Here is a 27,817-nt window from a genome sequence, read left to right on the forward strand (position 1 = left end):
CAGCCTTCCCTTTTTCACAGAGCCAATTTATAGATTTCATATTCCCCTGTTAAATTTTTTAGTCTAAATTTCATGTTTCTTCTGCTCCAGGCCATGGGGCCCTGGGACAAGCCTCCACCTAGGCAGTCCCCCCTTCCCACGTGGCCCCAGCACAAGGAGGTCCAAAGGAGTTCAGAGGGGAAAGGTGAGCTCCAGGCTTTGGCTCAACTCCAGAGTGGGACGATTTATACTGGCAGCCAGGGACCTATCTGAAATGCTCTGACTTCTCCCAGCAAATGACTGTAATTGAAACAAGCCACACAAGAACCTAGAGCATCTAGAGCAGGACTTTGATTATAATGTGGGCCTGTGAGAGGATGGGGAGCTCTCTGCTCACAGTCACTGCTGATCCCACTGAATTATCATAGTGCTGGGAAGGAGGGAAGGGCGTGGGGGGGTGGGACAGGGGGGTTGTGCTGCAAGAAGCAGAGCACTGTTGCACCTGCAGTGAGCAGTACTTTCCTATGAATGGGAATTGACCCCAGAGCTCACCTGCACAGGTGACACTGAAACCCCTTAGGGTGCTGGAGAGGTCCCTGATACCAGTTCCCCCAAGTGAACTCCAAGCTAGCACTGCTCGCAGACCTGCACTGCAAGACAGCTGGCAGATGAAGAATCAGCCCATGGGTATCCTGTGCACACTCTCATCTGCTGGATATGCCTCTACCTGTCAGACAGTCCAGTACAGTTGCTACCAGCTACTCCCCTCCACAGCTGATGCAGTAAAATCCCTGGTGTCTTTGGGATGAAGAAATTTCCGCATGTCTCTGCATTTGCCTCTTACCTGCAGTGGATGACGATTGGCCCTGCATCCGGAGGCGTGGAAGCCTTCACTCTTCGGATGAAGGCCAGGAGCCCTGTGGCATGGTAAGGCACCCCATGTTCTGGCCATGAAGTGAAGTGGAACTGCTTCACCTCATGCCTCGCTGAATAACCCCTCTGCAAAGGAAGCACAAGGCAAAGTAAAGGTGATGGCCATTTATCTGGTATGCAGTGGCCAAGACTTGGTGAGCACACAGGGAGGGGAGGATGGAGACCCAAGCTTCTGATAGCTGTTCTGGAGTCCAGACAGGAGGAAACAAACGATTTCTGCTTAATAAGCAACCAGACTCCCTCTTGCTGGTGTTCCAGGGCACCTGGAGAATTGTGTCAGTGCAGGTGCTGCCCTGGCACCACATGTGGCAATGTTTCCCCTTGGATCGGTGGCAGGGGGCACATGTCCAAACACAGGTTTCTGCTGCTCTGACTGCAGTGAGCCAAGGCAGCTGCTGCCATCCTTTGAGGCAGTGAGTCACAGCAGGTGCCAATTGGGAAGGCTGCTCAAAAATCCTGGCCCCTCCTCCCTATCCTGTCTGGGTTACCGTCTCTCTCCCCCTACCATGCGAAAGCACCAGGCCTTTTTTATGGTTGACAAGGACAAGCTGCTCTCCCTGAAACTGCACAAGGGAATGGCACTCTTCAACCACACATTCTCTGACACAGAACTGGAGCATCCCCAGTGCTCCCAGCTCCAGGTAACCAGCATCCTGGGGTCACTATGTCACACCATCCACCTGGCTGACTGGCAGCAGTGCCCCCTTAACTCTACCCCACATGCCAGTCACTCAACACTGCTTAAGGGGGACCCTGGAAATACTCAGAATAGAAAATCCCCTGAGTAGTGTCATTCCAGGAGACCCTAGCATGACACTGCTGCAGTCATGTCACCAGGTAGGCTGCCTTTGCCAAGAGGTGACAAAAGACAACAGCATGTTAGCAACCAGCTAACAAGACATGAAGTCTGTGCCATAGCAAAGGGCAATAGAGAGGTTATAAGACAGCATGCCCATTACTCACTAACCATGTGTGCACATGCACTGTGGAGAGTCCCCTGAGAACTCGCAGGGATGTGCACGCTGGCTTAGCAAGCCTGATTCCCCAAGACTGTGCACCTAAATAAATCATTTACTATTAAGTCAGGATGGTAACAACCTACACTCATTTCAGGCAAGTATCGGTGGAGAATCTTGCCACACTTGCTTGACACACGCCAAACACATCATGGCTTTAACATGCCTGCTGGTTCCTTTCTGTTCTCACAATCCTCATAGGAAATCTCAAGGGAAATCTACCAAACATCTTTCAAAGGTGAGTTTGGAGACAAAAGTGTATAAGCTGGCCATACGCTACGAACCAACCACTGAACACTGGTACTGACTTTATGGCATAACTGTAATCTACCTGATTCCTGAAATTCTTCCTGCACCCTACAGGTGCTATTGACCCTCTTCTCTTTCAATAGGACTCGATCTCCCAATAATCATCAAGCTTTTTTCTTCTGCTAATTGTTTGTGTGGTACCCCTGGATATTTCTCCTTTCCCAAATTTCACAGATCTACCCCCTGTTCTTAATCATCACTGTGCATGCTTCCCACCTCACACCTGATGAAGAATGCCTTGCATTTGAAAGCTTATCTAACTTTATCCCAACAAGGCAGTTGGTCCAATAAAAGATATCGCCCAAAAAATTCTTGCCTCTTACATCATTCCTGGAGCTTCCTGGCTTCAGCATCACTCCAGCACTACCAAATATCGATCCCCTAGAAATTTAAACACATTGGTGCTGCGCTGGGTGGCCACTGCTAAGCCTTTTGAACCTGCAATAATATGGTTGGATGTCCCCAGTACCCTACAGTCACCTACAATTCAAGCTGCTGTCCTATCGAGCACAATGGGGTTAAAAATAAACAAGCAATGATAAGGAGCCCTTTCAGAGAGCCTACAGGGCAGTAATGAATCTGTAATGAAAGGACTAGTTCCACAAGACCCTTCGGCACCTAGCTCGTAACCAGGCAGTAATTTCGTGTTCCTGTAGATTAGGGGGTAAATTACACTGGTTATGTCCCTGGCCACCGTACTGTACAGTAATTGCTATGTAACCTGCACCTCAAACTAGAGGATGGAGATCATCATTCATCCCCTCTGCAATTATATGGTGCTTCCTCTGAAATTAAATGATCAACACTGAGTAGATAAATAAGAAGCAGTTCTGTGCTGTTCACCTATAGGATCCATTCTGCAAGGATCTGAAGACATGGATCCCCAGGGCCTAACTAGGGATCACAGAAGGCAAAGTGGGGAGCTCACACTGAACAAACCTCAGCCTTCCTACAGGTAAGAATGATCAGACAGAGAAAGAGACTCCCCAAAGAGAATCCTGCTTTTTGAATCATTTCAGTAGGATGCTGGAGAATATGCCACAGGGAGTAATGCTGGCATGGCTAAAGATGGCTTGCAGGACACATAGCTCTGTATTAGGAGGACCTCAAACATTTCATACTTTAGTACAGATGGGAGTCTTTGGATCAGGCCCTTTGTAAAGTACTAAACAGCTACAAATTGCTGGGATCAGCCCCAGAATTGTGGGCCAAACCCTTTTCTCAAGAACAGAGTGACTCTGGAGTGGTGCCACTCAAATCAGTGCAGTTGCTCTGGAATAACATGGGTGCGTGAAAGTACAGCCCATTTGGCTGACTCCAGCAGAGGCATAGATACACACTGTATTACTATATGATGGACCCTGTCTATCTGCCTGGCACCTGGAACCTCCGCTATGCTTGTGGATTTTGCTGTCTGGGAGCATCCCCTTCTCTGGGGAGCATGTCTTTGGCTGAGACCAGCCATGTAGTAACGTAACCAAAGACAGAACAAAGGGACTCATCCATCCTCAGGACAGCAAGCAGAGCTTCAGAAAGCAGACACTTACCCTTTCCAGGGTGAATGTCCGTACAGAATATTCTGCCAGTGTCTCTGACTTCACCAGGGTGATTTTGATGTCTCCGTACATTTCCGAGTCATCCGGCCAGTACTTGGAACACTTCACCTGCAACAAGCAGACAGACCACACTCTACCTCTGCAAGAGAACATGTCCTGGCAGAGCCAAAGCCAGCAGAGAGAGAAACAGAGCACTCCTTACCCTTCCCACCTCCACCAGCTTCGTTATCATCACTATACTGGAACAATGCTCTTGCCACACCATGCGCCAGAAATCATATACCATTTCCTGCTTGGGACCTGGCGGACATAGAGGAAAAGAACTGAGAAGCCCTTGGGAGTACAAAGATGGGTAAAAGCCCATTATTATAATTAAACTACAAACAACTTAAAGAGATCAGGGCCCCGCTGTGGTACGCATTGCATATACACAAAGGAACAGGTAGTCTCCACTCCACAGGCTTTCCCTTTCACTCTTTCTTACAGCAACTGTTAGGAGTTTGAAACCAGGATCTCTCTCCTTGTTGAACTAGTTTTCCCTGCTGAGAATACTCTGCCTTGGCAATATAGGACTGCCTGGGAGTAATAGCTTAATCTGTGAAGTCTCGTGAGAGCCCTAAGGAGCGCACAGTGGTTTGTTGTGGAAGGGTTGCATGCATTGGCTTGTTCTGGCAAGGGTTCAGGTGGAATTGCATGCACTGCCTTGACATTGTAGGGTTGCTTGGGGGTGCTGGGCTTTGTGAATCTGTTTAAACAGGAGGGCTGATGCAAATAGGTGATATCTGTGAGCTGAGCACAGTCCTGGTGAGCCAGTAAAGTGGGGTGTTGGGACAAAAGGGTCAAGGAAGCCTGCCTTTTTCTCCCTGAAACAGCCTCTAAACAATGGGAATGGACCCATCCGTTCTAGAGGGGGCAGTCTGTTAGGGCTCCTCCTGGAGCACGGGAATCAACAGGCAACCTCGCATATCTTGTGCATCAGCATCACCGCATGTCTCTGCACTGACAACATGGCAGCAGGGCACTTTAAAATAAACCATGTCCGAAGAGCTTTCGTTCAAAGCGCCCCACCGCCATTTTTTCCAACACAGGGATGCGTGGCAATGCTGATACATGACACGCAAATGCTTTTACTTAATGTGGCTCACTAATTAAAGTGCCTGGCACTGCACCAGAAACACATGTAAAAATGCCCTTAGTGGCCATTTCAATCAGATACAGTACTTTACTCCACTCCAGCCCTGTTCCCAAATCTATTCCATACTTTTGACATTCTCAGTTTGCAGAGGTCACTGCAACCTTGCAGGGAGAGTGGTGTCATACAAGTGGATCACAAGTGAATATTACTCGTGATCACGCTTGAATTTCCAACTGAGCAAAACAACAGATTGCTTGGCTTGGCGCTACTGAGCTGAAATAATTTTCAGAAAGCTTCCTCCTTGCTCTGCACTGAAACAAGTGATCCCTGCCCTGCCTTAACATATTCAAAACCAAATCCCTTGGAGGAAAAAAACTGTTAGGTAACTACAGGTAAATTACTGGCTACCCAATCACTGTGGGAGAAATGGAGTAAAATGTGAAGTGTGGATGCGGAAGATAATTTACCTTGAGTGGCTATGAAGTGGTTGGATCTGTGGTAACCCTGTAATGGAACAAGACTCCATTAAACCTCTAGGGAAGGATACATGATCAAGAAACAGCTCATACACCATCAACCTCATTGGGGACTGCCATGAAGACCCTACTCCCATTGATCAACCCAATGGCCAGCTCATAAAACCACTGGACTATGTGTTCAGTGTACAGAGGTAACTACTTCCCAGTACTCCATGTTCCCCCATATAGAGCTCCCTCAGTGCTCTCTCGGCCACAGGAAAGACTGGAGGAGGTGACAGCCCACCCAAGCTCATGTCTGACCAAACACTACTCATTGAACACCAGTTTACAAACCAAGTCCACTAGGTACACAGAGCACACAAGCCTTTTGCTCTGAACTCTCCTAGGGTCTATCAACACGAGAGATAACACCTGAGCCATCAGGATGTTAGTCTATAGGAGGCCTGACCTCAATACAAGACTTTCTAAGGCTCCATATTGATGACATTTTGTAACTGTTTGTCCTTTTGGACCTTGAAGACTGGGACTTGTTGTGCCTAATAAAAGGCACTATTGACCTCTCTGAGCTCCCCACCCCGCAACATAACTTTCCTATCAGCAAAAGCAATCCTACCCCAGAGCAGAAGCAACCTCAATCCCTGTCAAGAGCAAAATAAAGCAAAGTCTGAATGCACTGCTGGAAGCAGTGAATGGGTTGACATTTGCCGTTTAGTTAGCTTGGGTAGATTTGGACCTTATAGACTAACCAAAGTAGATATAGATATATATCTATATCTATCTATATCTATCTAGATAGATATAGATAGATACATATAGATATACCACAAGCTTTCATCAGCTGAAACTCATAGCATCTGATAAAGTGAGTTTTAGCTCAAAAAGTCATATATATAACATAAATAAATAAATAAAAGGTGAAAGTCTATAAAAAGGTGAAAGTCCATCCTGCCTTCTACTTGACTTCAGACTAACATGGCTAACGATGTCTCTTTAGTTAGCCACACATGGTGACTCCTCTCCTGGTTGCTAGGGCACAGATGATAGCAAGAGACCAGTCTTCCTTCTATGCTTGTGAGGGGGAATGAGAAAAGAGAGGACAGGGAAGTAGAAAGCAAGAGGACAGAAAGAGGGTGAGGAGGTAGGAAGGAATAAGGATGTGAAGGAGGGCACAGGACCATGGAAAATAAGGTTGCGGGGGGCATGCAAAGAATGGGGAAAGATGGACAATCAGAGGAGAACAGGAATTTGTAGAGGAAAAGAGAGTGCAGGGAGTAAATAGGATCCCGAGAAGAGGAGGGCTGGGGGAGTGGGACTCCACTGCAGAATGGAGCGAGGACCATGAGGGGACACCCAGCTACTTTTCCAGAGCAGATTCTGCCAACCAGCCCTGCTCCATGTTCTAGCTTGCCACGCGATGCCCAAGCTCTCAGTTCCCTCCACACCTCTCCATCCACAGCTACTGCTGTGTGCATAGCATGGAAGTTGGAGAGAAGCAGTAAAAGCAGTGGCATAGGCACTTGGAGGGCAGGTGTCAAGTCCAAAGGCCTCCTGCTCACACAAGCAGCACTGACAAACGTTTTTAAGACAGCAGGAAATGTCATGGTGAAAGCCCTATTAATAATATCCCAGTCCAAAGCAGCCATATGGCACTGAATAATGGCCCAACTCCCCTCATTCATCCAAGCCATTTACTGCAAACATTATTAACTCTTAATAGGAAAGTGTCAGCCTAAATAGCAGAGCAAATCTTAACAAGGCCAATAACAGGACAGGAAGGGTTCCAGCTGTAACTGCAGAACGTGCCATTTCAGCTGGGTTTGTTTTCATGTGAGAGTGTTTTTTCCTGGAGGAAAGAAGCAGACTTGACCATACTGTAATGATGCTATTTCAGGAAATCGATAAGGAAATTAAAAGAAAAAGAAAACCCTTGACAGCAGCAAGATTGATTGCCAGGCTCACAAATATGATCTTGCTGCTTAGGCGGAAACAACTGCAATCTGGGTGATGCTGAGTTGAGCAGACTACGAACCTGATGTGTACTTTCTTTGCTAGTCTGGTGTTGATGCTGTTGTGAAAGTCCAACCAGTGAAGGAGGGGTGGTGCTTGCACAGAAATAACATCCTGGGGATTGCTCTTATTCTAGTATGAAGGGCTTTTATTTTATTTAATCATTTATTTACTTATTTTCTTTATCTTATACCCCCTCTGGAGGGACATATTTTAGATCAAAAAAGATCTTGGGACAGAACGATGTATGCCTCTCCTGTATCTGTTTGAATTGACAGCCTAGGCCAATGGTTCTCCACTGGGATGCCACAAGACCCCCTCAGGGGTGCTGAAATGTTGGCACTGCTGCCTGTGGCAGCCAGGTAGAACTGCCCTGCACACAGCGTTGTCAGACGCATGCTCCTGCTTCATTAGGGCTCTTTGATCACCCTAAAGCAAATGGAGCTGGCTCAGCTTATGAACCTTCCCCATCCATCCCATCCCTCACACTCATCCCAGAAACAGCACATAGGACAGCTCCCAGCAGCGGTAAGGTGCTTCTACCTGCAGGCAGCAGCACCTGGTTGAGAAGCACTAGAGTAAGTTGAGGTAGCATCATCAGTGGTTCTCAACTGGGGATGATGCTACCACATTCATAAAAGTGGTGGAGGGGTGCTGTGACTGAAAAGACTGACAACCACTGGCCTGGGCTGTATTAAACACGCTTGTCCTGACAGAAAATTCGTTAGCGTAAACACCCTCTAGGTCTGCTTCTCCAGCCATCCCCATCGTGCTGTCCATGTTCCTTGCAAACATAATGGGGCCTGACTGGGCCTGGCCACTCTGCTCTGCCAGTGTAAGGGGGTCTTGCGGTTGGAGTGTGTGGAAGGTATGTGCACTCAAAGGCCCATTTAGATGGTTCATTTCTGGAGAATGGAAATAAGAATCAGACCCTAACAGACTCATTCTGACAGCTGTCCCCAGTGAGGTCGGGAAGTAGTATCCTCTATTTGTAAATGGGAAACTTGAGGCACAGGGGCTAGAAATGATTTCCCAAAAGCCACATGTCACCTGTAGGAGGGGCAGGAATCGCACCGCAGTCTGGTAAGGTGCAGTGAAGTACCATAACCACACAGGCAACTCCAATGCCCATCTGGATCAGGCTGGTAGCACAAGCCGGAAAGATAAGCGTCTTGGGAGGAACAAAGGGGAACAGGAAGAGAAGAGAGGATAGGGATACAGTTTACTTACTTCTCGGTTTATCCGAATCTTAACGATCCCAATCGGACATAGGTTCAAAAGAAAAAGATCAGAGACAGAGAGATTAGTGAGGTACAGTCCAAGAAACAGATTAGAACATCGGCAGCAGCAAGAGCGGGTCACAAAGAGAGAGGAGGGGGCAGGAAGGGGCACTAACCAACCTGTACAGAGACTGTGGAGTGGTCTTGCTCAGACCTTCCTGCTGCGGGGCCCTTTCGAGTACCCTGAGCTGGGAGCCCATTGGGGAATAAGGGAGATCTGCTCTATTTCAGACAATTTTACAGAGAAGTCATGTGTGAATCCCCAGATTCAGCCAGGCTCTCCCAGCTGTGTAGTTAACCGACTGGTGCCAGCAGGCTAAAAAAGGCCATGCTCAGCAATCACTGATGGACCGAGGACACTCTTGGGCTAAATGTCTATGAAAAAGAGAGGTGGACTGACCTAGTGTGAGCCAGGAATGTCTCTCCTACAGCTATACCCATGCACTTTCAGCCTGAGTGCAGCTATACCCATGCACTTGCAGGCTGATTAATCCAGCCCTGAGTTCCCTATCCCACTTTGTCCATACATAGCATCCTGACCTGCTGCTCACTCCATTCCTCTGGCCCTGCTGAACATCTCCATCCTGACCTGCTATATACTGCAGCATTGAGCTACCCGCTCAGCCCAAACCATACTCCTCACTCCCAGCCTACTTCATCCCTATATCCCATTACTTGGGGAAAGGCAGGAAGGGGTCCCGGAACAAAAAAGTGACACCTTGGTCCATGGCAATGAAGGAGGAAGAAAAAGACCTCAGGAAAAAAGATGGAATGACAGAGAGAGAGAGACAGAGAGATGGGGGCGGGGGAGAGGAAAGGAGGGAGGGATAGAGATAGTGTCCTTGGGGACGCAGAAAGAGGAAGATAAAGAGCATGAGCCACATGGGCTCTAAAGCCTTGTGCTCTGTCAGACCGACCAGGAGGGTTTGTTAGAAGAATGGGTTTTGGTGGGTATGGCTGCAGTCGTCATATCTCTTCCACATGTCCCCTCTCCCTCTACACACTGCTTGGATTTCTCTTATAGAAACATGTGCAGCCACAAATGGATCTTGCAGGGTGCCCATCTCATCACTACATGCCTCCCTTCCCTGCACTAAGAGAAGACAGTGGGAGCACTAGAGCGCTGACCCCGTCTCCCCGTGAAGACTGAGGTCACCCCCAGGTACTCACATCAATGTAGTTAGCATTAATATAATCCGAATTGGGGTCCCCAAGCAGCGGGTGGAGTTTGACTCGATGCCGGTCATCTGGAAACCAAATCAGAGGAGATACTGTGACATCATGGAAAGGCTGAAGTGTGCACAGGTCAGGAACTGGGCCTTTACACTCTCCCCCACCCCTCACCACCCTTCCCAACACTTGCTTTGGAAGGAAGGGACTTCCTTGACTATTGAAGCCCCCCACTCCTGACCCACAGTGCTCCTGCCCCCACACCCTGTCTTGACCCTTTCTCATCCCCAGCTCTGCTGACGGCCCTGATCCTGATGTGTTGTCCTCCTGCCATTCTATTCCAGGACCTCTCCTGAGCAGTGAGCTCCTGCCCACGATGCTGAACTGACTAACACTAAGGCAAAAGCTGTGGGTCATATCCCCAGACAACCCCTTGTCATCACAGAGCACCAACCTGGGTCCTACCTACCAGAAGGCTCCCAGAGACTCCTGTATTATGGACACCATAGAGAGCTCTTGCACTCTGTTGGATCTACAGAGATGAGACCAAGCAGGGGGAGCTCCAGCCCTGCAGATACCAAGACAGATGCACCAGGTGGCAAAGATCCACTTGTGTCTAAAACCACAGGCTGAACATCACCGCCTTAGGCCCCAGGGTGCAAGATGCTGGCCATGTGTTGCTTCCTAAAGAGGCCCCTCAAGCTGCTATCAGGTTGTGGCCATTAGAGTGAACAATCCCTTCAGGGACTAACAAGTGTCTCTCTAGTAGGAAATAGCTTCCTTAGGAGCTGCCACTCTGGAATGGCTGCTCCCATCTACATGAGTTAAGGCCAAATCTTACTCTAAGGCCCCCTCTATAGTTTATGGGCATCACACAATTAACTAGTTAATTATGCAGTTACCTTAAGACCAGCTACACATACAAAGTAGCTATCACATGATAACAAGCTCCAACCAACTATAAAGTTCGACCTCAAAAATGTGTACTAACTTAACAGCTGGTTGCTATTGAGCTTTAATTTGCATGTGTAACAGGCTGGGAGACCCATCATGTGACAGGTCCCCCAGCCACTGGGTTGCATCATGTCCAGTGTAAAACCCCAGAGCCCTGGGGATCATGGATGCCATGAGCCCCAAAGGCTTGGGGGTGCTAAAACCCCACAACCCTGGGCCATGGGGAAGGCAGCTGCCATAATCCTAAGGGCTGTGGGGGTGCATGAAACCCCTGGGTTCACATGTGCAGCTGGGACTGAGAGTCCCTGCACCTTGTACCTGACAGGGCTCTTGGTCCCAGCTAACAAGAATCCAGCACCTGACAGGGCTCTCTGTCCTGGCTCCACATGGCCCCCATGCTGGAAGCCCCCACAGGAAAGGGGGATCCCAGCCTTGGGAGCTTGCTTCTTGCCCGTGCAAGGGGAGCCCAGGATCACCTCCCTCTACACCAGCAATAAGGTGTTATTGGATCTAATGTGCAGTCCCACAATCGCACCTCCTGCTATGCACATGTGGCGTGGCAGGAGGCACAACTGTGTGAATCGTGCATTAGATCCAATTGCACCTTTACCTGCACATATAGAGGGGGCCTAAAATCCACTAGGTCTAAATCCCAGGGCACTCCAATGACTCCAGTTAACTTTGTGCTACTGATTCTCATGATAGTTGGTGCAGAAGGCTCTAGCTCCTAGAGTCCCATGACCACATAAAACTCTTGCAAACAAACAAGAGCTGGGTGCGCTCTAATGGCTCAGAAGCCAGAAACCTACTAATGAGATCCTGACATCTGTCAGCATTAGTATACAGAGGTGTTTACGCCATTCTTGTGATTTCTAGGGCATAACACGATTTCTGAATCTGTAGGATCTCGAGTACTGCAGCTTATCTGAACCAATGGGATTTACAGCAGTGTGTAGCACAGAAGAGTTTGGCCACAAGAGTCTGAAGACACATGCACACAGTCAATAACTGGACCACCCAGTCACCATCCTGATGGCAATGACTTCTTAGAAGACAGAGGGAACTGGGCTCATTGGGCATTTTTACACATGCTTGCAGACATGGTGCTGGGTGCTTTAGTGAGCGAGCTGCGCTAATTAAAAGCACCCTTGCGCCACGTGCATCAGCATCGCCATGCATCCCCATGCTGAAAAAATGGCAGTGGGGTGCTCTGAACTAAAGCTCATCAGCTGTGTTATATTTCAAAGTGCCCCACTGCCATTTTGTCAGTGTGGAAATGCGCGGTGATGCTACTGCACGATGCGCAAGACTGCGGGAGAACGTCAACTTCCATGCTCCAGCAGACTCAATTAATCGAATCTGCTCTGACGCACTGGACTTCCAGCATGTCAGAGCAGGCTCCCTCCATGTGCACAGGAGCTCATTTAGTCTAAAGAAGAGAAGACTGAGAGGGAATTTAATAGAAGCCTTCAGCTACCTGATGGGGGGGGTGTCAAAAAAGGATAGAGCTAGACTGTTTTCAATGGTGGCAGATGACAGAACAAGGAGCAAGTCTCAAGTTGCAGCAAGTGAAATTTAGGTTAGATACTAGGAAGAATTTTCTCACTAGGAGGGTAGCGAAGCACTGGAGCCAGTTACCCAGAGAGGTGGTGGAAGCTCCATCCTTGGAGGTTTTTAAGACCAGACTAGACAAAGCCTTGGCTGGGATGAGCTAGTCAGGGATGGTCCTGCTTTGAGCAGGCGATTGGACTAGATGACCTCCTGAGGTCCCTTCCAACCCTCATTTTCTATGGTTCTAAGTCAGTCTGAGAGCATTGACTCCCTATTCCACATAGGCTGGGCCACAGCACTGGAAAGCTCTACACAGGGCATCCAGCATCGCCCCAGAGCTACAGCTCCATCCTCTGCAGGAGCAGCCACAGGGCAGCATTACCCTGGGAGAGCACAAAGAGCAATGAGACATCTTCTGTTCCCAGGCACCTTCATTCACGAGAAGGACAGAAAACAGAGGTGCTGAGAGTGCCAGCCCCCTGCACACCCCCAACCATGATTCTTCAAAGAGTGGGAGCTGTCGCTGCTGGCCTCTGTTTAGCTCTTGGGCATGGTTTGCTCTCCTTTTTTTAGTCATGTTAACAAGCAGCAGCAATTTGCAATATACAGAGAGGAACTAGATATATTTAGAAGCAGTAAAAATAACCAGGGGGAAGGTATTCATGGGGGAGGTGTTTTACAGAAGCACTGATGTGGTGAAGCAGCCTTGACTGGGCTTCCACAGCATCCGATCAGGTTGGCTCTGGTTGCCCCAGTCCCTTGCGGGCCATCGAATGCCTCCCCTTAGGTACACCCCAGGCAACTCATTCCCCACTGTCACCTCCTGAGCTGTTCTCAAATATTACAGCACCATACACACGTTTGCCATTATGGCAAAGCACCAGCACATCAGAACTGAGTGCCTGTACCCTGTAAAGGGCTGCTCTGTGGTAAAGATATCTTCATGGCTCTGAATGGGACACAAGGGACTCTGTAACACTTCGCAAATTAAACCTGTGGGATGTGGATTCACTCTAAAACATAATGCAGGTCTAAAGACACCTCACAAGTGTCACCCTGACAAGCCCCAGTAAACCTGCATTACAAGGTGGATGGAGCTGGGAGATTATCTGACACTGTAGGGAGGAGGCTGGTATTGATCAATATGTCCGGCCCCAAACTCAGACTCCTCAGGCAATGTCTCTCCCCACTACAGTCCTGCTCGTACAAAACTCAGAGAACAGCTCGATGTCCCATGGTAGCCTGCAGCACAATAAAGAGCCCCATGTGTACATAGTTTGGGGTTTGAAGAATCACGATAGACTGATGTTGCATTGACAAGCGATGGCATTATGTTAGGAGCCAGCATGCGTGATGCAAATGATGTGCTCCATTTCAGTGGGACCTCTGGGAAAATGCAAGTCAGTAACAGCCTCAGAAGAGCTGAACTAGGAAACCTGACTTTCCTCCCCAAGGCTTGCTCCGAGTCACTTTTCTTTTCTACCATCCCTGCAGTTTGTGGGATGTGCCAGGGCCAACTCCCTTCTCCTTGGCTTCCGCCCCTTTCTCTGATTCCTTGGTTTTAGAAAGCAAACAGAAGCTGCAACTCCTATGAAGATGAATGCATGAATGGCTCACAGACCATGGCCACAGACTGTCAGAAAAAAGAAGCTGAACAGAGAAGCACTCTATAGATATAACACACTATCACTTCTGCAGGACTGAACCTCCCCTGTTTCCTTAAAAGCTTGCCCTGAAACCTTGTTTGCCTTCTCCACTTGTGCCCAGTACATTAGACTGCAAGCCTCTTGGGCAGGGCCTGTCATTTACTATGAGCTTATATTGCACCTAGGGCATAGAGGCCCAAACGGTGGCCTTTAAGCATCAGAATGGTACAAAATGTAATGAAAGTAGTAATAATAGTACTGCTATATACATATCTAGAAGATCTCTCAAGTGTATTTTAACAACCCTTGCAAAAGCAGGATGCTGGCTGATGTTTTCTCCCTGCTTTATCTCTGGCAGGTTAGGGTGCTATGCCTTGTGACTGTGTCAGGGTTCACCGTGTAGTTTTAGTAACAGGTTAGACAAAAATGTGCATGGGATGGTTTGGATAGGGGTAATCCTGCCTCAGGCTTCCAGAGGTCTTTTCCAGGCCTACTCTTCTGTAATTATAACGTGTATTATTCGTGTTTGTATATAATAACAATAAACATCACAAATGAGTCCTGTACTTCCACAGGTTTTTTGTGGTCAAAGGAGCCTATGCCAGGTGGATCTTCAGAGCTTGAGCTAAATACAACTGCTGCTAATAAACGGGAACTGCCTCATACAACCTGCCCTGCACAAGATCTCTGCTGCACTCAACCAACCGAATGCAAGTAACATGTTTCTCTTTCCTTGAATTGGGTAGATTCCAATTCTCTGTGCAGTTGCCCCTGTGTAGTCTTTGAATTACCCCTGCTCTTCCACTCCAGGCCCACCCACGCCTCAAAACTTTGCCTGGTCATCTTAGCCAGTACTTGGATCACCCATCTTCCAGCCAAGCTCCCCCAGGACAGATCTCCTCATGCCTTCAGTCTTGCTATTCCATTGCTGCCCCCATCCCCTGCACAGTGCTGCCATGACACATCACAGTCACCTCTCCCCCTCTCTCTCTCTTTACACAACTCAGCGCCCCTTCTTAACTGACATCCACCCCCCACACCCCTGTCGTTGCAGTCTTAGGCCTCTGTTGGGCAGAGACTGAGATGCAGACAAATGTCCAGGAAGGATGATGAGAAAACCAGCAACAGTCAAGAGCAAAGCATAACCAGGGTCCCTAAATTTTACCTGCTGCGGTGCAGTGAGCTGGCCCTCTGCACCCTGCCTCTAGTGCACACCAAGGGGATCTTCTGCAGAGGTTTCAAAGCATTCAGGAAGGAAGGAAGGGGTCTTTGGGTTTATTTTAAAGCTTTTGTCTCTGGCACTTACAGGTTGGCATGTGATCTTGTCTTCCTTTGGTCTTGTCTTTCTTCTTTGAAGCATCCCAGCCTTCAAAAAAACTCTAAAAAAAAGGAGAAGTCCGTTATCTGCCCAGGAAATATACACTTAAGGCTCCCTCTGACAGCACTCACTTGTACCTGTAACCTCCCAGAGTCCAAAAGGAGCAAGAGCAAACATCCCCTCAACTCAGAGCTTGACTTCATGACTGGTTGCAGTATCCAGCACTGCAGACCAATTAAGCCCCTGTGAAGACAGGGTGACAAAGAGAAGCAGCATAATTTATAGGAATAGGCCCAGCACTGCTGGGTGCCAGTTCCACTGACTCACCAGGCCTCTTAGGGCAAGCCATTTCACCACCTGGTGCCTCCCTTTCCCTGTCTATAAAACAGGGTGCCACTTGCCTACTCCAAACAGCATGGTAAAGATGTAATGGTGAGTTCCAGCATAGCAACTGGAATGCAGTCTATAGGAACAAGGGGACAAATCCTGGGTGCTGACACTGCTTTGCCATTCCTTGGTACAAACAGCAGTATGTAAGTTTGCTCCATCAGAGCAATTTGCAAAGCAGACCCCTCCCAGCTCATTTTAAGGTCTCTGGACCTAGATGGGTTCATGTGGAGAAATGATTTCCTGACCCTCACATCCAAGCAGTCAATGCCCTAAAGAGTGATATTTCATTAGCCATTTTGAATGAAAGATAGCAGTGAGGAAACAACTTGATGAGAAAGCAGGCTGGTACTTTTGGGGGGAGCCCTAGCCACAGCCCAGTATCCAGCCACATAGCACAATCCACGGATCAGTTTGAACGTGCCAGAGGATGTTACTAGACTCTAAGCTCTCTGGGGCAAGGAGCCCCATGGGGCCCTGCTCCCAAGAGGGCCACCTGCACATGATCACAAAAGCAAGGATAAGTGATGAATCAAATAAATACCAGCAACCAAATGTCTGTCTGAAAGCCAGGCAGTGATAATACCACCTTATTCTTGTGAAGCCCTTGTCAGGCAAGAATCTTAACACAGGGATCACAAACAGCAGATCATTCAATCCTCCTGGCTACCTCAAGAATTATGTCTGCGTTAATTATCCCTGGTTTACAACAAGGGAAACTGAGGCAGGGGAGGTGAAATTAACTGACCAAATAATACAGAGAGGATGAGTCAACACCAGAACCCAGGCACGGATTTCCAAGTTAATTATCTACCTACAAAACAACCATGACCCCCTCTTTTAAATAGCCACTGATGAGTATTTCAAGAAACAGCATGGTAGATTTGTCTTGAGCTATCTCCATTTCAGACATGGATGTGCATCTGCTTAGGAAGGTGCATTGCACTATATGCACATTTCTGCTGCATCCAGAAATAATCCTTTTTTTTTTTCTTTTTTTTTTTAAATAGCTTGTTTTTCTGGGTTTTTTTTTACTTCCCCTTCCCCCCTTCCACCTTCCCCCGCCCCACTCCCAGCATAGAACAGGTTTGTATGTAATGACAGTAACGTTCATGGATCAGAGTAAGAGGAGGAAAGTGGAAGGAAATTACATATTTTCTCCCCACCCATAATATGTGAGTGCTTCCAAATGACTAGTTTCGAGCACATGCAGCAGCTTTTCAAGAAGCACTAATGATTATAACTAACCCTGGTTTGTCCAATACATAAATGGGGGAAAAAAGGCTCCAACATTGAAACAACTGAACATTAAACAGTAATTTCAAAGGGAGATTTCAATAGTTGGGCCTGTGGGAGACCAAAGAAATGGGAAATCAGCCTGCCTAGGTGTGTTATAGCAAATGTCAGATGGCAGATCTCCTCATTACAACTACTTCAGTTCAGTGCCATGGGGACTGGAATGAGATGGCTCTTCTCTCCTCAGACAAGCTCTCCCTTTGCTGGAACAAAGAGAGGCCACGTCCACATCATTTCCAGGCTTCCAGAATGAGTTTTGCTCAGGGGACAACGCATTAGAGAGCTGGAGAACCCAGCATGGATCTGACACTGCTGTGTGCTGGGCACAGACAGAACAGCGGAGCTAGGTTTGGGAAAGGAGACCCATTTACAAGAGCCCTTGTGCAGAAGATGAATGGCGCACAGCAGGTCCAGCAGTGCTGGGCCTTGGGAGCTGAAAGGAAGCCTGGGTCACGAGCTCTTGGACCTCAAGCATGTTATATGGACAACTGCCATTCCCTGCTTGGCAGAACACCAGCCAGGCTGGTGCCGCCTATGTTCTGGAAATCTGCAAACCAACTGTTTGCCCTCTTCCCATGGCAAATGTCACGATACTGCCTCTTCCCAGGAAAGTCCCAGCTCCCGTTCTCCATAGGAAGTGGTTACCGGTGGAGGCAAAAAGTATGAAGTGCCAGGGAGGATCCCCTACAGGTCCCAGGGTACCACTCTTACCTCATACTCCTGCTTGAAGCCATAGCCCTCAGCAGTCTTCATCTGGTTGATGTGCTGAAGGAGATCAGCTACTCTGACAGCAGGGTGGAGCTGCCCGGTGTGATACGGGGATCCCTTGCGCCCACACTGGCGACGGGGAGACCCTCCCAGCAAGCTGCTGGACTCGTTGACCACAGTGCTGCGCTGGTCACCTGGGAGCAAAGTGGGGAAGGTGTGAAAGCAATTTAGAAGATGACAGAGGAGACCAGGGTGCTGTTCAACCTCCCAGGCTCAGCTCATTGGGCTTGGACTTCTATGGGTAAGCTTAGCATACTGCCAGAGATCTAGTGCAGGATGATCTCTTATACTGAGTCAACCCAGAGCCAGTACCCTCAGCAGGTCAGTAGTGCTATGCACTCAGAGATGGCAAGATAAAAACCCTCCCACCATACCAGAGTGTTTTCTGCAGGCAATGATGAGCAAGCCCTGAAGGCCTGACCATTCCTAATCATGGTAATATATGGTAACTATTACGCCTATAGAAAATTTCTCCTGTGGGTATAACTGGATATGAAAGACTTCATCATTCCCTAACAAACTGATATGCTGCATTATAATGGGCTAGCAAAGACTAGATGCATTTCACTCCGGAGATGGCTGCGGTTCAGTGTTGAATGTGCTGCGAGTGTGTGTGCGCGTGTGCATGGGCGTGCAAGGCACATGTCTACAACTGTATGCCATGCTCAGTGTTGGTAAAAGTCCAGTGGCTCAGAGACCAACTAGAACTTCTAGAAAATTCTGCAAATATTTTTTTTGATGAAGTTGAAAGTTAATACAAAAAATATATATTTTTAATACAAATGTTCAGGTTTTCAGTGAAAAATCAAAGGCTTTAGAAACTGAAAAAAGTTGAAGGATTTGGGGATCTTGGTTTCAAGCTGTGAAGATATATTTAAATAATTTATTTTCATTTCCACTGACAGTTTGCAAAAGAAAAAAATCATTCCCCAACCCGTTCCAAACAACAACATTTCACTGCCAATTCTACAGAAATGCCCCTGATCTTCTAGCTAACCTTAGAAAAAGTAGACAATGAATCCCTGCCAGACCAAGCCAACCCCAGTGGCCAATGACTATTAACATGCTTAAATTAACACAGTAATATTTTAATGTGGCTTAGTTAAGAAAAGTGTGCGTGCATGCGAACAAAGAGCTCCTGCCACGTTGTCAAATTATGCTCATTCATATTTGGAATAATCCATAATTTTTTAAAGTCCAGAAAGGATAATTATGGCCATCTAGTCTAATTTGCTATATAAACAGGACAATGATTTGTGTGTTAATCCCATAACCTCTGTCTGAACTAAATCAAATCTCTTAGAAAGAATTAGAGCAATATTTTTAAGGTACTTGGGTGCCTGAAGGTCTGGCTAGATGAAACAATTTATAAATACTGAAAAGTAAAAAAAGACTTAGAACAGCTTGAAACTCAGTAATTGTTTCAGGTGTCCAAACCACAATAAAATAGAGTAGATGCTTCATTCGGATATATGTTGTTCCAGTCTGGCTTCACTCATTGTGGGATGGGAGCACACAACACTTACAACTAATCAGTTCCCAAGTGGGAAGTCATCCACCGGACTCTTGCAGCAAAACCCCAGTAACTGCTTTATCTGTCCACAACCAGACTCCCCTTGATTTAAGCACCAAACTGTCACTGAAATCAGAATTAGGTACCTAGAAACCTTTAAAGTACTTTCTCTAAAGTCTTGACTGATAAACTTCAAGTGACAGAGAATCCACCAAGGTGTCTAAGTGGTTAATTATCTTCAAATGTTAAAAATTCATACTTATTTCTAGTCTTCAAACAGCATTCGCTGCCAGTAATGAGGCTCTTTACTCAATATTTCCATGAACATCACTAAGCCAAAATCAGATCCACTCTGCTTTTTTCATGATGAGCCATCACCTCCTTGCTAGGTCCTTGCTGGAGTTCAGCACGCACTGATGCTCTCTGAGGTGGCCAAGACAGCAATAATGCCCAAATATTGCCTTCTCTCAGAGCAGTTCTCCAGACGGGAGTGTTGTTTCCATACTGCAGACATGTAGCTTCTCTGTAAGACTATAAAACCATGTTCTGGATGTGGTTAGCTTAACAACGCCTCTAAACAATCCTTTCTGGCTTACTCACAAAGCTCCCAGGGTTCTTTTTTATTTGGTAGAAAATGCCAAAGAATTTCATCCTTCCACTTCTTTCTGAGTTGTGGGAAGTTGAATGTATGCATCTCTGGGGTTATTAAAAGCTAATGCAGGTGTACTAAGCTGCCCCTTGCCTGTGTAGCATGTGAAACAGTAGCGACAGCGTGCAAGGAAAATCAGATGCTTCAGTAGATGTCTTAGCCCCTGGATGAATGATCCCCCGCACCTTTGTGAGATGGAACAACATCCCCAGAATTGACTGCAAATGTTTCTTTCAATGGACAGGAGTGTAAATGTGGATTGAATACAGTGATGGGACAGGGATGGCTCTGGGCAGCCCCTCTGCTCAGTAACATGAATCGTGTTGATTTAGAGCAGACTAAACGCAATTGAAAATCCATCATATTATTTTGTAATCCTATATAGAAGCGCCTTTCAGCCATCAGCTGCAGTGTGGAGGGCGGTGGTCACCTAGCACTTCAAGGACAGAGCTGGGAACCAAACTTATGAGTCCTAATTCCCCAGTTCATCCTCTAGCCGCTACAAAACACTCTCTCCTGTAGGCAAGAGCTTGATCCTTTTGGGAAAGGACAGGTAGAAGAGCCCTGCAGACCACAGAGCTTGTACTGGACTGATTTCTTCTGTTAGGGAAAAAAAGAGAGTCTAATCCAACTGGGCTGGCTTGTGTCTTCTCTGTATTCCTTCTCTGCCTGTCAGGGGGACAGATGGAAAAGTCCTCTGGTCAGCAGGGAGACAGCCTGCTTCCCTCCAGGACAGTCACCGAGGAAGGAGAGGTAAGATTCTGCTTCCCCACACTTGGCACCAAATGAGACCACTTGAGTTGCTACATTAACATTCCTCTCTATTGCTGCAACAAGCAACTTTATGGCTTCCAGTATTGCAGTCCAGATTCTGCTTCCCCAATCACTAGCATAAATACAGAGTAATACCACTGAAGGTAGCAGTGTTGCCCTGGCATAACTGGGAGCAGAAGCAGACCTTGCTTCTAGCCTCACGCATGCCCTCAGGAACAAGACCAAATTCATTGCTGGCAGAAGCAGAGCCAACTCCACTGACTTCAGCACATCAAAGTCAGCAGTGAATCTGGGCTGCAGGCTCTCAAATGCTTAGAGAAGAGACTGTTCATACAAACCAGTCTCACTAAGAGCATTTCAAGGAGCCACAATAGGGTAGTAAGTAAAAAAAATAATACACCTATATAGCTATATAAAAAGGAGGAAAAGTTTGCCCTCCAGGCTTCTATTATCTGCAAGACAATGGTGGAACCATATTAATCCAGTAGTCTGTGGAGGGAATGGATGTGCAAGCAGCATCTTTAAGTTATAGTAACAGATGTTATTAGCATATGGTTGAAACTGGGGCATAGAATGAATTATCTTACAACTAAATCAGCACAGAGATGAATACGCCAGTGGGTGTAAAATTATCTGTCTCCCTTTAACATGAACACAGTGCATCTTTAACACTTCCAGGCCCACAGCTGTTCAGATCGACAGAAAACTGTCCATGTTAAAGTTCAGTGCATGGATTTAGAGAGTGTGTGTGTGTGTGTGTATGTATGTATGAGAGAGAGAGAGCCTGGGGGGTTGACACTTAGAGCTTGCATCCAGATCTGAATTGTGCAAATGGCCCCTAGAACCAATCCAAGCAACAGCTGCCAGGTCTGAGAAGGTAGCAAGATCCAGATGTGAATTTGGCAGCTCGGGCCACATGCAGTCACACCTGAGTGTATTTCTTGCTTGCTTTTGCAGGTGGAATCACCTCTAGGATGAATTTCACTGTTGTACACATGGCTCTACTCAGATTAGACTGTTGTGGATGCAGAGATGGCCATTAACCCACTGAATTTGCTAGGATCTGCAAAGCAGTGCACATCATGCTAAAAGGAGTGTCTGCAGCAAGAGGTAGGTATCTGCTTTCCATGCTGGCACACCGCTACATTTGACTGAGTTGAACATTTGATTGTGAGTTGACATTCTGTATTCAGGACAAACTTTTCACTGAGCAGCCTGGTGCTTGGCACCATAATGCTCATGGGCTTGTGGGAATGGAAGGCTCAATGTAATATCAAGTATGAATCAAGCTGGGTGAAGACAGCATTGAAGAGTTAGAGTCCACCAACTCTCTAGTACAAATGGTTTTGGCACACAGCACCTTTATAGGAAAAACTGACTTCCATTCTCGAAAAATTGAAGCTGGGATGTAGCACAGTCCAATCCAGAGGCCCCTCACACAGAACTCAGGAAGCCTGGATTCACTCCCTGACTTCCAGACTGATCTGTTGTGGGAGCTTGGACAAGTTACTTTGCTTCTCTTTCCCTTCCCATCTCCGTCTGTCTTACTGATTTAGACTATAAGACCCTCAAGGGAGAAACTCACTTCCACTACAGCTGCAGAGCTCACCCTTGTGACACTATAAAAATATATATAGAGGCATAAAACCTGAGTGAACAGACATCCCTACCTCTTGCCATGCTACAAATGCCTGAAATGGTGGCACTGTGATTACTAGTAATAGTATGTGCCAGCTTTTTGCAGTGGACATCAGCTTGTTTATAGCACACGAGTGCAAGCAGTCTGGAGCTGACCACAGTCTCCATCCACCCCAGACAGGCACTCCCAGGGCTTCAGGGGTCCAATCCTGTGGGACAATGGCCCCAGGTGCCTGGATCAGACTTGGGAGTGCTCCAGGGAACCCCATGCATTCCCTGCTCCTCACTTGCAGATGTGCACCTCAGGAATTCCCCTGAAGGAGATCCCAGGGCATATATTTAATTCTGCAGAGCAAGAGAATGCCATGGGGTTCCCTGGGCTGTGCTTCCAGATGTGAGCCCCAGGCATTCACCTGCAAGGGATCCCAAGGAGTACATCTACAAGTGGGGAGCAGGGAATACACAGTGTTCCCTGGGTTGCCCCCAGGTCTGGGCCAGGCACCCACGGCCACTGTCCTCCAGGATCAGGCCCCTGAAGTCCCTGAAGCAAGAGAGGCCTGATCCTGCAGGACAATGGCCCCAGGTGACATCTGTCTCTGTCAATCAATTGAATCAGCTGTGGTAGGACACACTGCCACAGAAGACCCCACTACAAAAATGACATCTGTTTATAGCCTATGTGAGAGTGCTGCATGCAGCATAAAATGATCTCTGCTGGGATATCTAAGAGCTATTGTAACACGACTGATGTCAAGTTCAGTTCAGTGAAGGGCTGCTGCATGGGCAGAGCAGTATGGGGTCTGGCTCATGCTCAGCTGGAAATCAATGGCATCTGCCTGGAGCAATTAACACACTGGATGATACCCTGCAAAGACTACCCTACTGCAGCCCTGATTGGTCAACCACTTACAGCAGCATGGAGTAGATTTAAAAAGAAACTTAATGAACCCTGTGAGCAGGGAAGACAGTATCGAAGAGTGCCACCGTTTACTGGCCCAGGCCTCACCTCTGTTGCTGTAGTTGTGGGTATCCATGAAGGACAGGCCCAGCCGCTCATCCTCCTGCAGAGTGCTCTGGTCCGTGAAGCTCCGGTCAATAGCGCTCATCATGTGGGTCTTCTCATGGCGATAGTTAATGGTAGCCTTGGTCATGTTGACAGGTTTTCTATAGGAGGGAAAGTAGATGCACGTAATGCTAAACCAGGGTGACACAGGTACTGCTCTAAAAACCACAAGCCTGACTCTCAGAGGCAGCCTGAGATTTTGCAGCAGGCATGTTTTATGCCATGGAGGAATCTCGGTTGATTGCTTGCACTGTTGGCTTGTAAAAATGTTCCAGCAATGATCAGTGCTCCCAACATGACACTTACAGTTACACAAATGGGGTGGGGGAACCTGCCCAGCAATGCAACCCATCTGAAAATCAGGTTCATACCCACATTTGCCAAAGTGGCTGGTGAGTCTGAGTGCTTGAATGGCAGGTGCCTGGAGAAGGCCTGATTTGCAGAGGGTGCAGGGCATTCCCCCATGCTGAGAAGCCCTCCCTCTTTCCAGTGCTTCAAACAAGACATGCAAAATCCAGAGTCCCTTTTGAATGCTCATTTTTGCAACTGATGCTCATCCACTGCGATGACATCTAGTTCATTCAACAAAACAAAAGCCAATCAGATTTTTCAAAGCTGAAGGCCTCCCATCAGGGCTTTACATCCATATTTGCACCAACAGCTCTGGCCTAACATCCAAAAGCACCAAGCAGTAAGCAGCTCCTGTAAGAGTCAAAGGTGAGCATTTCCAGTCACCCAGGTGACTCTGGAGTTGAAATCCAAAATGTTTCCTAGTCCATTTTCTGGGGGCTAAAAGGGAAGGCATCAATTCACAACATTAAATATGAACATCTAAGACTAAGTTGAGGTCTCTGTTATTATTATCAGACTTTGACCTTAATATCTACTGACAATAACCTGAGTCACCCATAAACAAAGCACAGCCTCTGCCTTTGCCCACTGGCAAAGCTGATTACCTCACTACCAAACCTCATCTTCCAAACAAGCTGCATCCCTTCCTCCTGAAGTTCACAGCTTGTAAGAAAAGCTGTTTGCTACCATCTGAGGACTGAATATAGCAGTGTCAAAAAGTAATAATTCCTCATCTTACTCCACTGATTTACCCCTGGTCAATGAGCAATCAGCAAACGCCATCCAAGCACACTGCAGTGAGCATCTTCTTTACGTAACAGCTATCAAATGAAATATTAGCTGCAGTCCATAGAGAACAGGGGAGCTAAGGGGAAAGGGGGCATGAGTGAGGCACTAGCCTGTCTCGCTTGCTTGTGAGCATCTTCCTCCTGGCTGGACTGGGTGGCCCATGCTGTGCAAGAAACAGCTTGATTTCAAGGAGTTATTCCTTGGGACTTCATTCCCTCAAAGCCATATCCTGAGACTTGCCAGCAGGGACACCGCAGCCAGATGAACTGAGACAAGGATAGGAATACTATGGCCTGTTCTGGATTATGACAGGCTGCAATCTTGTAGGTTGTAGTTTCAGCAAACACTCCTTCTCACTGAAAGCACTGCCTAGCCCAGCTGAGGTTTATTAGACTGACAGAGGTGCCTGGATTGCAAGGCTTAGACATGGATCTTGTACCATTCAAAGCTTGCGTGGGTCACTGATTAGGAGGGCTGCTAAATAAAGCAGCCATGTACAAGATCCAGATATGGATCCAGAATTGTATTCCAGCATTTCCCTTACCCTGCCCTCCCCTGCTGAACCTACACCTGGTTTTTAAGTCACCCAACTCTCTGAACATGATGGCAAGACCAGGTGGAGAAGGAGGGCAGCACCGCAGAGATACGGCCCCCCACCCTCCACCCCACCAGAGAGCTCTGCCAATGAGCGACTGCCTGCAGGGAAGGAGAGGGACGATGGGAACACTGGTTATAGAGCATGAGGTGTGGGCCAGGTGTGTGAAGGTTTGAAATTACTACAGGATAAACTTTCAGCTGCAAGAGGTGAGCTTGCAGGACACTTACAGTATAACAGCACTTCCTTCCACAGTATTTACAACATCATTCCTCCAACATATTCAGTGGCATGGCACAACATACCACGTTCAGTAGGTACAAGGCAAAAATTTCCCGGTCATGTGCAGTAGTTACTACATGGCAAGGAGCCATTACAACATGATCTGGTGCTTGGAGAATGGCCGTGCCCAGGGCGTGATGCTCCCAGCATGTGTTGGCCCCCTCCCACACTCATGCAGCCAACCTGGAAACGTGGTGGACAAGCTGCTTTGGGGGTAACCTCAACGGCTGCTCTCAAGCACGCTGGAGAGAGGTCTTGAGAACAGCCGTGGGGGTTGGGAAGGGGGATTCTCAGTGCAGCTCCACTGCCACATTTGCAGGCAGGGCAGGAGTGGTGGTGTGTCCTGTGTAGGAGCGTCTCTCCTGGGACAAGCTGGGACACAGCGCAGATGTGACCTTCAAGGCCATAATTCTGGGCCAGCATCTCAAAATAAAGTTAATATCAAAACAAAAAGCCCGGGGGGGGGCGTCAGCTCCATCTCTGATGAAATCCCATTGGCCGCCAAGGTGAATGAGGCCCTCTGGGCCAGATTTTCACAGGAGCTCAACAAGGGAAGTCATATGCTCAGCAGCCACAATTGAGGTCACATTTTCTCAAAGCTGGGCTCTCACTTAGGCACCTAACCAAGGAGCCAGATCTCCTGGCTCTCAGGGGATCCCTTTGGGATGCTCATGGGCTCATTTGCAAGTAGGGCTCATGCAAGACAAATTTGGGGGATGACGTTAAATCTTCTGCTTCAGGGCAGAAGCCGATCTCTGTTAGAAATCAAAGTGAAGTCTAACTGGGGAGAGGGGGGCATTCCTGCCCAATGGGCTCTTTGGCCTTTCCTGGAAGCATGTGATGCTGGACACCAAGGGAGACAAGATCTAGGGCTGGATGGACCACAGGCATCCAACCTGCTACGTCTTATTTCCCTGTAATGTTGAGCCCTTTTAAAAATCTGGCCTCTTTCCTGCAGCCTCAAAGGGAGTGGAGCTCCTTGGAAATCTGACCCTGTGTGTTTACAGTGCCTTCTGGAAGCCACCACATACTTCAGAAGCATTTTTTCCCCGCACAGTCCAAAGAGGCACTTAAATTTACTTGGCAGAAAAAGAAACTTGTTGGAGCAGAGAGCAGCAGAGCGAGAGAGAGAGAGAGAGAGAGAGAGAGAGAATGACAATTACTTACGGGTAATAGGAATAGGAATAGTAGTTCCTCCTGGCAAGCGTGCAAACAAGAGAACAGCAGAAATTGCATAAGCAGCTTTTCTCCAGAGTAATGAGGGGGAGGATTATTTGGGATCTCAGATGACACCAGGCCACAGACTGCTCCATTCACTCTGCGGTGGATGAGTGGGGAGGCAGGCAAGGGGAGAGAGGGGCAGAAAGAAAGCAAGAAGCTGGAAATGAAAAGCAGCACATTGGCATGCTTGTGGCTGGCCCAGACATGTGCAGGAATCGCCTTTGAATAAACTAGTCTATGCATCACAGGAATGGGGATGGGGACCCCCCTCCTTCCTGTCCAAGCAGGCCTGTTTGGAGGGTCACGTGTATGTTCTTTTTATTTCCTCATCCTCTGGCCTGGCCTGTAATGGGACTGGAGGAGTGGCTTCTTTTGGAGACTCACCTGTCCTGGTTGAAAGGATTCCTCACTAAACCCTAGCTGTGAAAGGCAGGATTGTCAAATCACATTGGTTTTTCTTTTCTCTTTTTCCCCCCTCAGTGAATGTTTCTCCAGCTCCCACAACAAGCCATGCTTATGCATGCCTCTTTGTATTCTAATAATGGACTTTGATCCATGCGCGCACACACCCCGCTGATGGGCAGCAGCGCACATCTACACACACAGCCTTCTGTTATATTCCAATAGTGTACTACAGGGCATATGAATCCACACAGAGGTATTGAACTGCTTATATAACCTAGAAAACAAAAATTCTCGCTAACCACCATCCTCTCCCCCTGGCTTCTGCTCACAATAAAGTGCCCTCATTCTGCTCCGTTTGCAGGGCAGCATCAGAAGCATGCGGTGAAAGCCATCCCAATGCAGAATTGCCCAGAGGAAATCCTAGAAAGCAGGGGATGGGCTACATGTGCCTTTGTTCTCCAAATTTTTTAATGGAGAGCTACTCACAGGTGCACAGGGAAATCTCTACTGCTGGTAACGACCATCCGAAAGCCAAGTGCACCAGAGAAGGCCTTTCTTCTCATACCCCCCCATTAAAATATGCACTATCAACAGCTTAGAGCAGGGCTGGCCACTGCATGCAGCCCATCAGGGATTAATTTGCAGCCTGCTGACTCCCACCCTGGCACCTTTCCCCTCATCATCACCCTGCCAACTGCTGCCACTAGTGCCTCTGGAGGCGCACTAGCAATATGTGTGCGCGTGGGGGGGGGG

General features: G+C 47.8%; 1 protein-coding gene and 1 long non-coding RNA gene across 3 annotated transcripts in view; one reads left to right on the top strand and one right to left on the bottom strand.

Annotated features, from left to right (window-relative positions):
• PTPRU (protein tyrosine phosphatase, receptor type U) overlaps window positions 1-27,817 on the bottom strand; it is a 246,083-nt gene that overhangs the window by 53,640 nt on the left and 164,626 nt on the right. For both annotated transcript variants that reach the window (XM_019512143.1, XM_019512142.1), the window contains exons 14-21: window positions 23,365-23,522; window positions 17,728-17,918; window positions 15,322-15,394; window positions 9,865-9,941; window positions 5,396-5,432; window positions 3,996-4,093; window positions 3,785-3,901; window positions 824-978 (exon numbers count right to left, since the gene is read on the bottom strand). In XM_019512143.1, coding sequence (XP_019367688.1) covers window positions 824-978; window positions 3,785-3,901; window positions 3,996-4,093; window positions 5,396-5,432; window positions 9,865-9,941; window positions 15,322-15,394; window positions 17,728-17,918; window positions 23,365-23,522 — 906 coding nt within the window. The remainder of the gene's footprint in view (window positions 1-823; window positions 979-3,784; window positions 3,902-3,995; window positions 4,094-5,395; window positions 5,433-9,864; window positions 9,942-15,321; window positions 15,395-17,727; window positions 17,919-23,364; window positions 23,523-27,817) is intronic.
• LOC109293985 lies at window positions 2,054-14,970 on the top strand. The gene is made up of 3 exons (XR_002096443.1): window positions 2,054-2,166; window positions 3,087-3,192; window positions 14,591-14,970. It is a non-coding gene; the product is annotated as an uncharacterized LOC109293985 (long non-coding RNA).

This window comes from Gavialis gangeticus, unplaced genomic scaffold (genome assembly GCF_001723915.1).
Source record: "Gavialis gangeticus isolate Ggan-Ray unplaced genomic scaffold, GavGan_comp1, whole genome shotgun sequence".
In the NCBI taxonomy this organism is placed as follows: domain Eukaryota; kingdom Metazoa; phylum Chordata; order Crocodylia; family Gavialidae; genus Gavialis; species Gavialis gangeticus.